This window comes from Chelonia mydas, chromosome 3 (assembly GCF_015237465.2).
Source record: "Chelonia mydas isolate rCheMyd1 chromosome 3, rCheMyd1.pri.v2, whole genome shotgun sequence".
NCBI classification, from domain to species: Eukaryota; Metazoa; Chordata; order Testudines; family Cheloniidae; genus Chelonia; species Chelonia mydas.
In genome coordinates this window covers 91,965,367-91,983,089 of record NC_057851.1, presented here as the reverse complement: position 1 = coordinate 91,983,089, position 17,723 = coordinate 91,965,367, and the positions used below count along the sequence as shown (strand labels likewise).

Below are 17,723 nucleotides of genomic sequence, written 5' to 3'. Positions count from 1 at the left end.
GCCGCGGGGCTGGAGTGAGCTCACCACACAGTCCCATGAATGTGGCTTTCCTCATCCGAAAGTTCTGCAGCCAATGCTCGTCATCCCAGATGTGCATGACGATGTGATCCCACCACTCAGTGCTGGTTTCCTGAGCCCAAAAGCGGCGTTCCAGTGTGGGCAGCACCTCCATGAATGTCACAAGCACTCTCGTGTCATAGCTAGTACGCATGACGAGATCAATGTCGCACTCCTCTTGCCTTTGTAGTTTAAGGAATAACTCCCCTGCCACTTGTGATGTGTTGGTCAGAGTGACCAGCATGCTGGTCGGCAGTTCGGGATCCATTCCTGCAGCCCGAAGAGGCAGAGCGCACAGTGCACAAACCATAGAAAGATGACACCAAATGCAGATGGAAGCACAGGGATTTCTGGGATGCGAAGCAATGCATCACGGGCCATCGGGACAGGACTCAGGATGCCCCGTGACCCCCTCCACCTTCCCACAAGTCTTAGCAGCAAAAGAGAAAGAGGTGCCCTGGCAGATAGCTGCCTAGAGTGCACTGCTCCAAATACCGCTGCAAGTGCTGAAAGTGTGAACACGCTATTGCGCAGGCAGCTGCCAGTGTGAACACACACAGCGGTTTCCCTTCAGCGCTCTCTGAGCGCTGCGGTAATTGCCAGCGCTGTAACTTTGCCAGTGTAGATGTGCCCTTAGTGTCAATTTATTTGGCATAATGAAAATGAAACTCTGAATTAATTCTGGACTGAGGCTGATTCTCTGAGGCTTAGTACACTTAGCTCATGTTATGATTGGGTACTGCAGCATACCATAAATGGTAATAGGATACCCCTCATGCAGCTTCACCTATTCTGACAGTCTTGCTGTTTCTAATACACTCAAAGTATTTGTTTGTTTTCATGCATTTGACCTATTTGCTCTTTAAATTCCCTTTCAGCTGACACAAATTCCATCTTATATGTGAATTGCCACAGTTTATGTTCCTGTTTAATGGCTTCACAAACTTTGAATTTGGCTCCAGTACCCTCTAGCACCTTGCCATGTCACCAGGGGCACCGATTGGGGTCTAAAGCAGGCATCTCAGGGTGATGTTTAAAAAATTTACCAAATGTTTCCCCAAATTGCATCAAATAGTATCAGTGGCGGATGGAGGAGATTGATGTAGAACCCAGGGGAAAGGGTGAAGGGAGGGGACAGACCCTTCCACATCTGATCCTGAGCCATGAAGTTGAATTGCTGGGTAGGATTGGTGCTTTTCTGCGCCATCCTCCCATTTTGTGCTCGTGCCCTCTGCAGCCAGGATGGCCCTTCACTCCGGCCAGACATCTGGTACTGAGCCAGCCTCACATCACCCCACACCACCTCAGGTGTAACTGGGAGATGGCAACAGAGCTCGGGCTCCTGGGTGAGGCCTGCACAGCAAAAAAGGCTTGGCAGTGGCAATACCATTTCTCAGGCTACCACCCCCCATCCCACACATCACCAGCACTCCCAGAGTCAGCTCCTCAGCATCTCCCCTCCCCACACGGGCAGCGCTTGGGGAGCCCCGGAGAGGTAGCGCCACCCCGCCTGGCTGGTCCAAATGCCTCCATTGCTGACATTCTCCATGCGGAGAGGGAGGAGATCTGTGGGCTCAGCAATGCGCTGCTCTGAGGCTGCAGAAGGACTACCAGTCAGGAGGCAAAATTTTACCAAATGTGTTGGGGGGAGATGTGCTTCACCTCTCTGACTTCCCCACCCCTTGTGGCACCCCTGCATGCAATCATGCTGTTTCCCCTTTCCTCTGTCTCCTTTTCCATTTAGGGACATACATGCTTTCTGGGACTCTATTGTGCTGTGATTAAGTTGACCTAAGCTTATTCCTCACTTTTGACTTTAGGGTCATTTTAACTAGATTCCTCATTATTTTTTTAAAATCCCTACTTCCGAAGTTTAGTGTCAGCAACAGTATTTGGTAAGATCCCACTCCACAGGGTGGTGAACTTAATCATACAGTAGTCGCTATTAGTTCTTGACTCAGTACAGTTATTTTTTGAACCACCTCCTGTGCACTACTTTGAACTAAGTTGAAAGTAGCCTCTGCTCTTGTTTGATTTTGAACTGTTCGAAGAAGCAATTTCTTAAAATATTGAAAATTTGCTTCTCTAAACCTTGCTCTGACATGACATTTGATCAGCCTGCAGGTAGTTAAAGTCACCCATTATTACAGATTTGTTGCCTCTGATCTTGCTCTCCATTGCACACTCAATATCTTTCCAGTGAAAAAGTTAGCAGCATAAATCTACTAGTGTATTTGTATTCTTATAATCTGGGATTTGTAGCTATATACTTTCTATTGTATGGGTCTCTCCACTCGGATAATCCCTCTCATTAGATTTTATGACATCTATTAGGTACAATATTGCTCCCCAACTTTTAAACCCAAATTGGTCTTCCTTGTATAATGTACACACCAATGACAAAGCACTCCACTGACTTTTGGCCTTCCACCATGTTTCAGAGATTCTCTTACGTCAAAATTCTCTTCTATTGCCAGGCATCCTACTTTAGCTTTTTCAGCTTCTTGTGTTGGTATATAGATATTTATAGCACTCTTGATTGTGCACCTATTTCACTTTTTATCTGGCACCCTGTTATTTCTCTCTAATGTATAGCCGTGATCATGTACTTCTTGGTTTCTTCCTTCTAGGACAGTAAGCACAAGTATTAAAACACAAACCAAAAGGAAAGTCTCATAATATTTCCAATCTGACTAAAGCCAATCACACTGCAAGAACTATGTGAATACTGCAAAATGTTTCCTACAACTACTTATTCAAAATTTTAAAGTGGTTCCCTTCAGTTGTGCTCACCTCCCTTGCGTTTTAACTTTCAACAGATCTTTTAGCAAATGAAGACATTGGCAGGATGTTCAAGGAAACAGCCAATTTGATACAGATATTGGATAATATTTGCAGAAAGGAAATTTTGTATTTTTAAAATGTTTTTGTACCAGAAGCCTGTATCTAAGAATTATGGTTTTCTAATTAGAGGGGGTGTGTGTGTGTGTGTTGGGGGAAGGGGGGGGGGGGGGGGGACATATAACTTATGTTTCCAATCAAGACTGACTAACAAATCAAATAGCAAGTGCTCAGAAGACATTGCTCCTCTACAAAGCAAAGATCACAAATATTTATGGGAAATAATTTCAAATAATGAGAAGTTGAAGAAAGTTATCTGTTCTTAGGCAATATGTTTATAAAATGTTCAGGTCCCACACTTCCATAACTGTGCTACCAACAGCAACACGGGCTTCAAATTGTGTGTACAAAAGCCTATTATTTGTGAACACAAATTAGAATTTGTGCTTTCAAACTGGTAAACTGTGTGACCAAATGCTTCTTTATACATACAGTTGTGGTTTTTTGTACTTGCAATAAATGCATCAGCTGATTCTCTGAGGCTGTAATGCCCTTAACTCATGTTATGATTTGGTGCTGCAGCATACCATAAATGGCAAAATGAACCGCTGAAAGTTTTGCCTTAAAGGATCGTAATCTAGACAAGAACTTCTCAAGGAGTCATCACTTAAGTGAGTGCTTCTGGCTAGGATACTAGGTTCCTGAACCTCAAGAATATCAAGCTTCAAAGCCTGGTCAGAATATGTAAGGGACTTCATTCCCTTTTAGCCTTCTCTTAGATACACTAAACATAAAGGAGTATCCTTCCCCAAAGGTATACAGAATGTAAAAGTGGAAATATCTGTCTTGGATAATTCCTGTATAGGGCTTGAAGACATGTACTGCCTTACTTTAAAGAAAACAAATCTCTGGAAAGCAAATTGAATGGGGTCAATAAGGCAAGACTTAACCTCACAACAAATGTTACTAGAAAATGCTGAAAATAAGGAGCTTTTCTCATACTGTGAGTAAATAGCTTTTCTTGGGAAAAGCACTGGCAGTCGATTGTGTTATCTTCTGTTATAAGATATTTGGGAGTAAAAAAAAAAAAAATCACCGAAATTCTTTTACCAAAACCAATACTGATGAATCCTAACTCACTGAATACACAGAACCTAAATTTAAAAGTGAAAAAGGTAGCAGAGAACAGGATGATCCAGAACTCAAGATTCACTATTATTCCTGTTTGTTATTGGCTTACGTTTAAGCATTTTTGTTGTACAGCTGATTTGTAGCTGTATTATTTGACAATATCCTGATATGTGCATGTTATAGATGAGCTTCTGCACATTTTTATGCATCACCATGAACATTTTTAAAAATGTAGTGGGTACTAAGTTGCCATGTGTAGTTCAACATATTATTGAAATAATTCCTGGAATCTGCCAAGATTCAGGGATGAATTCACTTTGGGGCATTGAGTTGGTCTACCTACGGGGCTTGAGGCAGTTGGCAATTCCTTGCTTTAAAGGAGGCATGGATTAGCTCAGCTATACTCTCTGGGGCCTAATGGTCTAGCAGACGGATGATGCTGCAGGAAGCTCAGACATAAGGTAATTGCCTCTCTCTTGCTCTTTTAATATATATCAGCAATTACATATTAAGTAATGTACCAATGATAATCTGTCCTTTTCTCCAAGACTTAATGCAGCCAAGTATTAAACTATATAAGATTCGTCCTCCTTTAACTGGCTGCAAATTTGTGTTGTGGTAAATTGAGGTCTTTGCTCTTTTTCTCCAGCATATTATGCTCGTTAGTACTTTCAGAGGTCCATGAGTCTCCATTAATGTTTACTATTATTATTTTTTCTTATTGTTATCCCTAATAGAGGGATATAACAGAATAAATTAAACTATGGCAACATTACATTGTTTCTTATCCTCTTTGTATGTTTGTATCACATACAATCTATATCTATTCTTAATTTAAAAATTCGGTAAGTGCTAATTTTTAAAAACTGCTTAGTTATATTATCGTTCCCTACTACTGCAGGATTAAAAAATTGAAATCCCTCTTCTGGTTAAAAATGTCTTCTTGTCTCATGTCTCTTCACTCCCAAGACCAGCAATCTTATTCAAACCTTTAATCCAGAGGTTCTCAAACTGGTCCATAGTTCCCTCTATGGTACGTGCCTGGGCTGCTGCACACAACAGAATGAAGGGCCACCAACCTAATTAGTGGAGCTGCGCAGGCGTGGCTCCACTGATTAGGTGCCTGGACCCTGAAGAAGACGCACATGTAAGGTGAAGTGGTGGCCTTGTGGGGAATAGGGGGCAGGTGAGAGGGGGCAGTGGGGTGAGAAGAGGGGATGGGGGGGAATTTGGGATATGCACGGCAGTGGCAACCAGAGAAAGAGGTGACTTTCCCCTGCTCCAGGACTGCAGATGCCGGGAGAGACCCCCCAGCCTTCCCAGCCCCAACTCGGGGCTGCCGTGGCCGGGGAGAGAAGCTTTGAACTTTTTTGTCTATGGCATCATTTGGCTAGTACTGTAGTTATCAAAAACAAACCTCGGTTCACACTGGTCTCTACATCCACACTAGCAACAACTATTAAACATGTCTATTGTTATGAAGGACACACCCATCGCATTAGAAAGGTCAGACTACTGATATTAAAATATTGAGTTGTGTGCTTTTATTTGTAGAACAAAAAACAATTATTATTAAGTTTTTTTATATAGCACTTTTATCCAAAGCACTTTACAATAGTTAGCTAATGGTACAAACAACATTTGGAAAGATCATTAAGTGGTCCGCCGAGACCCTCTGCAATTTTCAAGTGGTCCACAAAAAAAAAAAAAGTTTGAGAACCACTTTTTTAATCCATTTCCCTGTCCTCTCCCTGCAAATCCTCCCCATCCCTTGTCTGAAAGGCTGCCAATTACCACCTCCAAAATGCTGTCAAAATTCTCTTTTATCTTGGTCTTTTCTGGCAGGCACACATCCAGGATTTACATACTGTGGAACAAGCTCTAGTCTAGAAGAATCAGGTTCACCAAACACCAACAGGACTAAAGCTCCAAAGTGGCAGCTGACATCTGTTTCTATGTAAGACTGACACCCAGTGGCCTCTCTCCTCACATTCCCGGATACGCATTTCCCATCCCCCCATCAACTCTCCTTAATTCCTTCACATCACTCCATTTTACATTCTTTGTACCTTCTTCCCAGGGCAAAAAGAGCAACACAGAGTTCAATTTTACCACCTCATCATCCCTAGAGACCGGGGGTCTCCCTAAATGTTTTCACCTTCTTTGTCAGGAGCCAGGAATAGCACCTACTGCAAATATTTACATCCCCTGCCCCTCATATTCAGAGTTCTTGGAAGGGGAGGAAAAAGGATGAATATAAATGCTGAACTTCTCTGCAGAGCAGGAGCCAGACAGCATCAATGTGTTCAGCAGCCTTCTCCTACTTCTTGCATTTCAAAGCAGGTGTAGAGCAGGAATTGTGACTGCACATATCAGTGCATTCTGAGTCTAGTCTGCAGGAAGTCTCCTAAGTGGAGTGGAAGAGACTGAGCTGCTGTGTGTGGCCCAGGATGAGGAAGAGATTGATCAACAATTTCCCAGGCCTCTTGGTTAGGTGGAGCCCCAGACATCTATACTGCCTATCCCAACTGATGGCTCTGCTAAAAACACATTCACATCTCCATCATGTCACTTCTGAATGCTGACAATCCTCTAATATCTGCTCTCTAAACTTCAGCCATACTATTCTTTCTTGCAATATTACCTTAACCACCTTCTCTGTCTGCCTCTACCATCTCCCATTTCAATTAAAATATCTCCCAAGACCTGACAATATATTCACCTGTTCCCCAGTATGCCAGTTTTGGCTTCCTATTGCTCTCTCTCTCTGCTTCTTGTGATTCTCCAGAGTTCAAGGTCACTCATTCACTTGTTGTGTCACATCCCTCTGAGACACTAATTTATTTCTTTAAATCTCACCTTCCGTTCTCTTTAACTTGTGATTCACTGTCTCTAGAAAATGTGTGATACCCTTTATTAAGCATGTTATATAAAATTAAAATGCTTTAGTGTTGTAGAAGCAAGAAATATTACAGATACTGATATGACTGAGGAGTAGGGATGATGCAGGGTACGTTCACAGAAGATGGCTGTCCTTACCCTTGCATATTCAATTGGCAGTCTGAGTTTTATCGACTCCTACCCACTCCCCTGGAAATAAGCAAACTTCATTGCTACCATCCCCAGGCCCAGAAGACTGTTGCCTTACTCCTTACTGTGCTCTCCTGGAACTGGGAACTGAGCACCCACCTTCTGATTCTTCATGTGGAAATTCCCTCCATCTCCTAGCTTCAATGGAATACATGGTATGGACCCATGAAAACCATGATGGGCAGGAATCAGTCTACTCCCATCCTCAGATACACTCACTCCAAACAGAGCAGCAGCCGATATGAAACATGCATTATACCACTACATTCAGCTGACAGGCTGACTGGTCTCCTAGCAACTTTGTGATAGCTGGGGCTACTTCTAATTCCTAGTGGGATTTCTTAGTAACAGCACTAAGGTGGAAGTGGTCTCTATGCAGCTGCTGCAGTGACAGAGGGACAGTTTCCCTTTGTTAGATGTCTTTTGGGACAATCAGGCTACTTACTGCCCACCCCTGTCCAACTGCAGGGGTGCAGCAGCATCAGGCACCTGCTGTATGTGTGGGAACACATACTTCAGTTCTAGATGAGGGATGCCAGGTCACAAGGCCCTTTACAACAAAGAGTAAAGTCGGGGGCAGCTCTAAGAGAGGGCATATGGGAAGATGAATAAGAAAGAGTGGTAGGAATGGAATCCGCCCAGGAGTTTAAAGTGTAATTTATTTCTAGAATTTGAATTCATTCTGATTTCAAGTATAGTCCTGGTTCTAGCAGAAAACGGTGCCTTGTCCTATTGAAGCAGCCCTTTTAAATATAAGCCTCTATTTTCTGGCATTTTCGGAATAAATTCTTTGTGCTTAAACTTCTTAGAGTGGTTTTGAGCCCAAAGGTAATATTTTTTTAAAAGCAAAAATTGGATAAAATCCCATTTCCCCTTTTAATGTTTCCAGGTGTGAAAGTGGGTGTTTTCTTTTCTTCAGAGCTGACTGAAAATGTAAATCATAAGAATTTTAAAAAAAAGTGTTGGGTTCTTTCTATTTGTCTTATGGTTTCTTAGCTTTTAGGGTGCACTCAGGTCCTGTTTTCAAGCTTTCTCCCCCACAACCATAAGGACTAGAAACTGATTTTCTCAGAAAAGGAAAGCTGTGATTCTCACATAATCACAGGATTGCAGAAGGTGAGACTTGATGAAAAACTCCAAATATGAAACTTGGGTTAAAATCATGAGAGTTGGCAACACTGTTAATTATGTGCATGTGTATAATATTTACACACACAGACACACACTTTCCATATATATAAGATGTCTGCAGTGTTGTAGTGTTGTTGCAGCTGTGTAGATCTCAGGATAGAGAGACAAGGTGTGGGAGGTAACATTTTATTGGACCAACTTCTGTTGGTGAAAGAGACAAGCTTTTGAGCTTACACAGAGCTCTTCTTCAGACCCAAAGCTTCTCTCTCTCGCCAACAGAAGTTGTTCAATAAAAAAGGATTACCTCTCCACCTTGTTCCTCTAATATCCTGGGACCAACATGGCTACAACACTACTGCATATATACAGAAGCACATTTTCACTCCTACACATACTAATATTCATTCATTAACATTAATACCATAGGACTAATCTGTGGCTCAGGGACTGCAAGGATGTAAGGAGACCATCATGATCCCTTATCTCATTGGCCAGTTGCCCACATCTTGTGTAACAGTGTAGGAGGGGATGCCAGCTCTTCAGAGCCAGGTACAGACCCAACACAACTTACTCCTTTCCCTCCCTGGAGCAGCAAGGGGAGTTACAATCTCACTCTTGGGCTGAACCAGGAGCATCTCAACAATGCACTAACTCCAGAACAGGCTTATGGTAAAGCCACAGCTGACTCCATAGGGACCAATACAAATCAGACAAACAGGCGTATGCCTGAAGGCTGAATTACTGTTCATGATGAAACAGCAGCTTTGGGATTTCCTGATTTGCATTTGTGTCTGTGAAAAATCTACACTGTACTGTTGAATTAGTATTTTTTTTATTATGGATTTATTTTTAGATAAGGTCATTCTGAGCAACGTTTTTGAGCTTTACACTTTTTATATCTTTGTTTTTTTAAAACAAAATGCTAAAAATGTAAATCTAAAACCTAGTTAAAATTGTAATGGGTTAGAGAGTCCAACAGAGCCTAATTTGTTAGTGTGTATGCAGAAAGATTAAAGGGAGGATGGATGAAGGGAAAAAAACCAGGTCAACTCCTGAGATTCACATACTATCTTTTTTTACTTTTGTTTTGTCACTTCCTTACCTCTCTCTCCTCACACACCCACAATACTGTGCATCACATGCATTACATTTTGGGGTAGGGGCATGGTCTTATTTGTAAGAAGCAGGCATATTTTTGCACTCTAAACAACATGAGTTAATAAGAAATAGTCAATAAAAATTACAGTAATTCACTGATCAACAGGTAAAATCCAGTGTGTATAATATTTTGTATAATCTATATCACCTCTTGTCATAAATATAAAGGGAAGGGTAATCACCTTTCTGTATACAGAACTATAAAATCCCTCCTGGCCAGAGGCAAAACCCCTTCACCTGTAAAGGGTTAAGAAGCTAAGATAACCTCGCTGGCACCTGACCAAAATGACCAATGAGGAGACAAGATACTTTCAAAGCTGGAGTGGTGGTGGGGGAGGGGACCCAAAGGGGTGTGTGTGTGTGTGTGTGTGTGTGTGTGTGTGATGCTTTTGCCGGGAACAGAACAGGAATGGAGTATTAGAACTTGTTAGTAAGTAATCTAGCTAGGAATGTGTTAGGTTTCCTTTTGTTTAAATGGCTGGTAAATAAGCTGTGCTGAATGGCATGTATATTCCTGTTTTTGTGTCTTTTTGTAACTTAAGGTTTTGCCTAGAGGGATTCTCTATGTTTTGAATCTGATTACCCTGTAAGGTATTTACCATCCTGATTTTACAGAGGTGATTCTTTTACTTTTTCTTTAATTAAAATTCTTCTTTTAAGATCCTGATTGCTTTTTCATTGTTCTTAAGATCCAAGGGTTTGGGTCTGTGTTCACCTATGCAAATTGGTGAGGATTTTTATCAAGCCTTCCCCAGGAAAGGGGGTGTAGGGCTTGGGGGGATATTTTGGGGGAAGACGTCTCCCAGTGCATTCTTTCCCTGTTCTTTGTTTAACGCTTGGTGGTGGCAGCATAGGGTTCAAGGACAAGGCAAAGTTTGTACCTTGAGGAAGTTTTTAACCTAAATTGGTAAGAATAACTTTAGGGGGTCTTTCATGCACGTCCCCACATCTGTACCCTAGAGTTCAGAGTGGGGAAGGAACCTTGAACCTCTTCTTTGGGGATTCCAAAGTACTTTACAAATGTGAACTAATTAAGCTTTATGCTATATTCATATTTTCATATATGTTATGAGAGTATTGATTTTTCGTGGTGCTATTTAATTATGATAGGTGACGCATAACAATGTTACAGTTGTAAAATAAATACATATGCGGGTTAAACAAGGGTAAGATGTATATTTAATTTCTAAGCAAAAGGGTAAAGTTTGCAAATCCAGCTCTCCCATTTTTATGATGCTCAGAAAATAAAAACATAAATGATACTCACTCCTGTTATGTAGCGAGGTCTATACTGGATGGTTCCAAATAAGCCAAGTATGACTATAATAATGTGCACAAAATTTGCCAGGATTGGTGCCCACTGATAACCAAGGAAGTCAAATATCTGCCTCTCCAGCACACAAACCTAGGATTTAAAAGCATCAGAATGCATAGATTAGAACAGGCCAGAAAAACCAGATATGAAGACATGTTCCCTCCCCAAAACAAGAAAATTGCCCTAAGTTTAAAACTAGTTCACTCAGCAGTATAATGAAATGAGTTTGTGATGTTTCATCCTTTGGTTTTAGTGAAAGCAGCATTTCTCACTGACAGTCTACTGAGTTATATGCAGTTAGCTAAAATATTCATATGGGTGATTCTGCTGAGATACCAGACCCTGTTCACAGGGATGTTGTGTTTGCAGCAGAAACAGCACAAATCATCTTGTCATACACTGGCAAATGTTGTACTTCTACGGTGGTGCTGAAAGTCAGTGGTGGGTTTAATACTCGAGCTCAGCGAAATATTTTCAGCTGAAACTTTTTCAATGAAAAAAATCATATTGGATCAACTGATTTGGTTAACTGATTTCCACAGCTGTGCGGATTTTGGCAAATTGTTTTAGTCAAAACATAAATGAATGATTTTTTTCCCCCTGGAAATGTTGAAGTGGTTCATTTAGACACTATCAAAAGGAAACATTTAATTTTTTCAGGATATATTCACAAGGGAGAGGCACCATTCACAAAAACTGAGGCGTTTGTGTTCACCACCCCTCTGTTCCCCCACCTGCGCAATATCCAGTTGGCTGGTGGTTCGAGCACTCACCCTTGATGTGGGAATCCCAGGTCTGAATCCCTGCTTTGGAGTGGGGACAGAAACCCAGGTCTCCCCCTTCCCAGGTCACTGCCCTGACCACCAGACTACTAGATATTCTAGGGTGGGACTCACTCAATCTCTCCTGCTGAAGCTGTTCCCATTTGGTATAAATAATTAAATATTCATTGGAGCATGGATCAGAACCTGGGAATGTCCCTCTCATGTGAGTGCTCTAACCACCAGGCTATAGAGTCTCTCTCTTTCTGAAACACTTGAATAGTCATTGGGCCAAAGTGGAACAGCTTCAACAGGGGACACTGAGGGAAGCCCACCCCAGAATAACCTATAGCCCAAGGGTTAGCCAAGAGAAAGGATTTGAACCTATCTCCCCCACATTCCCCAGGTGAACATCCTAACCACTTGGCTATGGGATAAAGGGGACACCACTGCCTCTGTTTTATGAATCTAGCTCTTCATTCCCTTTGCTTTTATTAATAGAAGGTTAAAAATGCCCAAATCTAAACAAAATAATCTTTTGACTCAAAAAAAAGTTCTTATTTTTTTCTATTTGCCCCTCCCCCCAGCACTACCAGCAAACTGAACAATCAGTTATTAGCGCAGCTCTAGTTACAATATCTCACCTCAACATCTTTTCTCCCATCAGTAAGCCTCATCCTGCAATCTCCTTCCATCCCTCTTTCTCCTTCACAGAAGAACTGATTCATTCGGTTTTTCCCCTAATCTATCCCTTCTGCCGCTGTAGTTCTCCCTACTCCCAAATACTTACTGCCTTCTGTTTAACTTGGCTATAGAGACTCACACCCTAGCTTACATTTTCCCTCTCTCACTCCGACCCTCTGCCCCCACTTCTGCCCTGTCATGGAAGACTGTATCTTATTGTGCATACGCACAAAGGCGTTGAACTAAGGTGAGCATGCAACCTTCATTCTGGCATTTCCTAACTTGTGAGTGCTTGACTTTGCAAACTTGACATTCTTTTAAAGTAGTTTGTTTGATGTTGGGTTTTTTATTTTTATATTATGCACAGATGCAAACTTTAAAAACTTTACCTTTATGCAAATCAAATATAAAATGCATCATTGGCAGGGAATAGCCCCACCAAACCGTAATAATGTCCCCACTGCTGTAAGTTACACAGCAAATGCGAATAGCTACACAATCTTCAAGATAGCTTCTTTTTTAGAACTATTTACATCATGTTAATCTCCAGCCAAGTTAGGGCAGTTGGTGACCCTTGCCAAACAAGAACATTTGAAGTAGCTAGACCAGAGTAAGAAAAACTAAGCATCAGTTTGGTTTAAATAGAAACACCTTTCAGAATTCTGCAGAATGTGTTAACTGGTGTAGTGACATTTCATTAACATGCAGCTCTATACACTGGTGCATGCTCAGAACTGCATATCCAAAAAACACTGATAACATTAAATGAATCTTCTAGAGAAAAAAATTCCCTGACCAAGCCTATTTTACTAGACAATTCTTCTAGTGAGAATTCTGAGCAGACAGAAACTTTATTGAACCAGGATTTTTTCTTTTAAATCAGCTGCTCCTATATGAAGTTGCAACTCCACCCCACCCCAAAATCTGTTGGTGAATATTTACTCAGTTTATAAAATGCAGTGGAATCAATTGTATTAGGTGTTTTTGTCATGAACACTTTTAGTTAATTTAAAAGTTAATATCTGTGTCTGAAATTAAGTGCTAGCTGAATAATTGATTTTAGTTCAATGCAATTCTTTAGGTAGTACAATTTATTAGAGGTATTTTCCTGTCCACAAAGGCATTCAAGAAGCAAAATACAACAAGACCTTGCTAAAAAGTTACTAAATACATACATCACCATTAAGAGGACAGCATTTGCCCATTACTGCCACATAGTGATAACTGAGATACCACATTTCCCCCCAATTTATAGGAGGAAAGTGTAATTATATGGTGTCTACGGACAAATACTGTCCTCTTAGCCTGGAATTTTTAAAGGAATCAAAGGGAGTTTGGCATCCCAATCCCACTGAATTTCTCATGTTCCTTTTAAAATCCCAGATTTAATCGTGACTACTGTAATTCTTCCTCTCTGAAGGCAGGTTAACACTGTACAGTATATTAGATTGATAGCCCATCCTGACTTTTGCTTAGAATTTTGCTTAAGAGAGAGTCATAGACAAAGCTGGACAATCACTGTTCTTAAATTACCCAGGATTCTCCAGGCCCGGTTCACAATATTATACATCACAGTTTCAGCAACACTACAGGTCAGAAGAATTCCCAAAGAAGCAAGACATAACATGCTAATTGCAATGGCAATGATGTGACTAAGAGACCAAGCTGTCTTGCAAGTTTCACAAAATCCAAATCCCCCTAAACCTCCAAATGCATCATTATAAAATTTGTTTAACTCTTAATGTATATAAATGAGATCCATCTGTGACACTGTGCAGGTCTTTGTGAAATCCAGTAAGAGTATCAACAAAATACCTGCTATACCTAAAGCATTATTATTAACTGTCTAACAATGGGAAAATGTTCATTCATAACAGAGAGCTCCTATTTTCATCAGCTGAAAAAACAGTAAAATGAGAATGGCAAAGCAGCTGTAAAAAGAAAATAAACTGTGCAGACTTCTACTAGAACTATGGGGGGGTCAGTCAGTTACAAAATATAGAGGGGATGAGGCAAATCATTCAAACAGTAGGAAATCACACAGATAAGTGTACCAATTATAGAAGAAAATAGCAGTACTGTAGTTAATTATAAAAAAAGTAGGGAACTTAATATTCCCACTGTAACTGTAAGGGTAAAAGAAAATCGCATCAACATATACCAGAGTTTTGGGTTTTTTTGTGACAGATCTAATAGTTCTGTCAAAAATTGCTTACAAGCCTATATAGACTGAGTAAGAGGAGATTCTATAGTAAATCTTCACTTAACATATTTTCATTCATTTCTCTTCTCATATTAACCCTGTCATTTTTCTAAGGCTATTCTATGACTGTTTTCTTTAACCTGTAAGCCTGTGGATCACAAAGTTCAGAGATAGACTTGTGCTGTTATAGTTGTGTGTGTCAGGATGCCATGAAGAAATTTTTATTGTTGAATTCAGTTATAAAGATGGAGACCTAAAATCATACAATCACTAAAAATGAAATCTAACAATTCAAAGAGAAGAGCTCAAAAGTCCCTCAGCCAGCCCAGCAATTAGAAATTTGTTTCAGAGTCTGGTAGTGCTGCCATCTACCTAGGTTTTTATACATGCAGCCATCTGAGACCCGCAGTCAGTTTTTCATAAATGCCCCAGCCATCTACTTACATGCATCTGAGCTTAGTATTTCAGATTCATCCAGCTAAGGGCTGAAGTAATGGACCTTTTGGACCACTAACAGCTGGCACAGATGAGAGGAGTCTTTCAAGAACTCTAAGCAGCACCAGGGGACAAGAATGTCACAGATGATCATGATGGATCCTTCTGGCCTTGGAAGTCCATGAGTCTATGAGATCAGCCCCAGGGACTAGGGGAGGTCAAAAAAGAGCACTTTTGTGAACCCACCTCAGCTACACAGAGTGATACTTGCCTTCAGCTGATGGTCTTATCCAAAGTCACCAGAAAGGGGACTTTCATAATTTGCTATAATAGCTCTACTGCCTGAGTACCAAACAGCAGACTGTGTTAGTCATCCTTAGAAAGTAAGACCAAAGTGTTCCAATGTGGGTGCCTAAACTTGGGCCCCTCAATTAACATTTAGACACCTAAATAAAAGTTATGTATTTTGGAGAGTTTTCAGAGTAGCAACCGTGTTAGTCTGAATCCGCAAAAAGAACAGGAGTACTTGTGGCACCTTAGAGACTAACAAATTTATTTGAGCATAAGCTTTAGTGGGCTACAGCTCACTTCATCGGATGCATGCAGTGGAAAATACAGTAGGACGATTTTATATACACAGGGAACATGAAACAATGGCTGTTACCTTACACACTATAACAAGAGTGATCAGTTAAGGTGAGCTATTGCCAGCAGGAGAGAAAAAAACCTTTTGTAGTGATAATCAAGATGGGCCATTTCCAGTAGTTGACAAGAACGTGTGAGGAACATCTTGATTATCACTACAAAAGGTTTTTCTCTCTCTTGCTGGCAATAGCTCACCTTAACTGATCACTCTCGTTATAGTGTGTAAGGTAACACCCATTGTTTCATGTTCCCTGTGTATATAAAATCATCCTACTGTATTTTCCACTGCATGCATCCGATGAAGTGGGCTTTAGCCCATGAAAGCTATTGTTCAAATAAATTTGTTAGTCTCTAAGGTACCACAAGTACTCCTATTCTTTTTGTATTTTGGAGAGGTGCTGAGCACGACATGGGTGTGTGACTAGTGTCAGTGCTCACCACCTCTGAAAAATCAGCCCTCCTCTATTTAGGTGCCTAAAGATGGATTTTCGTTGTCTAAGTTGTGGCTGATGTGCTAAATAAATACAAATCTGACTGCTCTCATCTACTGTTAGCTTTAAAACGTTTTTGCTTTGGACAAATATTAAGGTTACCTGATGGCATGAAACTTTATACACACTTTTTCCAGACACCCCAGATAAGTGTGCAGAACAGAAGTGAAATAAATTAAAATGCAAAGTTTATTGCTTTGTTGAAAATACACTGATTGTTGTAAACTTAGAGCAAACATTTTCAAAGTCAGGAGCCTAAAGTTAGACATGCCTTTGTAACAGGAGCTGCAAGAGCATTGTGTTACCAGGCATTCACTTTTGAGAATGTTGGCCTTCATTTCTTCCCTTGGTGGTTTGCACAGTAAAAGCATATTTTTTAAACAATTCTGGATTGTAAATGCAGATATAGGGGGCCTGATTTTCCAGTGTAACTCCATTGACTTCAGTGCAGTTACCTCAGTGAAAAAACTGAAGTAACAAAGAGAATCGAGCCTATACATATTTCAACTATATATAGTTGAAATAGTATGGGAAAAAGACCAGCTGCTGAAAGGAAGAGACCAGATTAAAAATAATAATAATTATAAAAGCAACAGAAGTTATGAACGCAGCTGGGCTTTTGCCCCCCCAGTCTGCTCACTCAAATTTTTAAATGAATTCCCTTGAGCCATGCTCATTCACTTTGCATTGACATTCAAGGGAGTAATTTTTAATAGCAGAAAAATTCATCTGAAGCTAATTTAAAGGGACAGACTAGAATCTGAAGAACCCAAAAATTTAGTTGATCTGAGTTTGAGACAAAATGATTATAGACTTACCCAGTCAGGAAACAGAAACAATACCCATAAAAATTAACCAACATCAAACACTCTAAAAAAAAAGGTTTGAGATCAATTCACAGAATTAAAAAACATGCTTAAAAAGTTAAATCACATCAAGTTATTTATAAAAAAATTAGAAAATTGTGAGCTATTTGCAGATGTTTGATGAGCAGAACAAAAGGTTAAATTTGATACAAATTATTCATTGTGAACTATATGCACAGTTCTAAAAACAAAGACTCCTGAGGAAATATGGACACAAAGGTACTCATAACAAGGTCTTGGGCTGGGTCCGAAGTTTTGAAGAAGCTGGTTACAAACACAGTTGATTCTAGAAATAATTAGCAAGAAATCACTTTTTCTTTGCTGGCAGACTGCTTTGTAGGAAGCATGGCATAGGGATCCCTCAAGGAGATTACAGACACCCTAGCACTACGACTATTCCCTTTGAATTCATTGGGTGTAGGAATGGGTCCTTACTATAATTATGGTCAGAACATTTACTGTGTATGGCCCTGTTCCTGCATTCTGAAGCCAATGGGGCTTTCCATGGGCACAGCAGGCCACTTGCCTACAACAACTTGGAGGATATGGGCCTACAAATAGAACCCTATTATTCAACATATCTGCTCCTTGTGTGTGTTCAGAGTGTTAGCTGCTGACTCTCCTGAAAAAATATAATTACAAAAATACGTTTAAAACACTAGTTTTGCCCTGCAAAAGAGATACTGCAAAGGGAGAATGAGCTGGATTCTTTTTAGGTTCACTTATATAATGAATGGAATTATTAGCTAAATTGCAACTGCCATCATTATTCCTGGTGAAATAAAACTAAGACTCTAGCTGGACTTTCAAACCCCAGGCTGAATTTGAGAGCACGGCACTTGGTCAAAACATCTTTTGTAAACTGAGCAAGTTTGGTATGCGATTTTTATAGTTGTTTTTCATAGCATTACTCAT

The 17,723-nt window shown here is 40.4% G+C and overlaps 1 protein-coding gene across 2 annotated transcripts in view; it reads right to left on the bottom strand.

Moving 5' to 3' along the window:
* The window catches only part of NKAIN2 (sodium/potassium transporting ATPase interacting 2), a 751,810-nt gene that overhangs the window by 405,112 nt on the left and 328,975 nt on the right, over positions 1-17,723 (bottom strand). For both annotated transcript variants that reach the window (XM_037894716.2, XM_007056288.3), the window contains exon 2: positions 10,676-10,813. In XM_037894716.2, the coding sequence (XP_037750644.1) occupies positions 10,676-10,813 (138 nt within the window). The remainder of the gene's footprint in view (positions 1-10,675; positions 10,814-17,723) is intronic.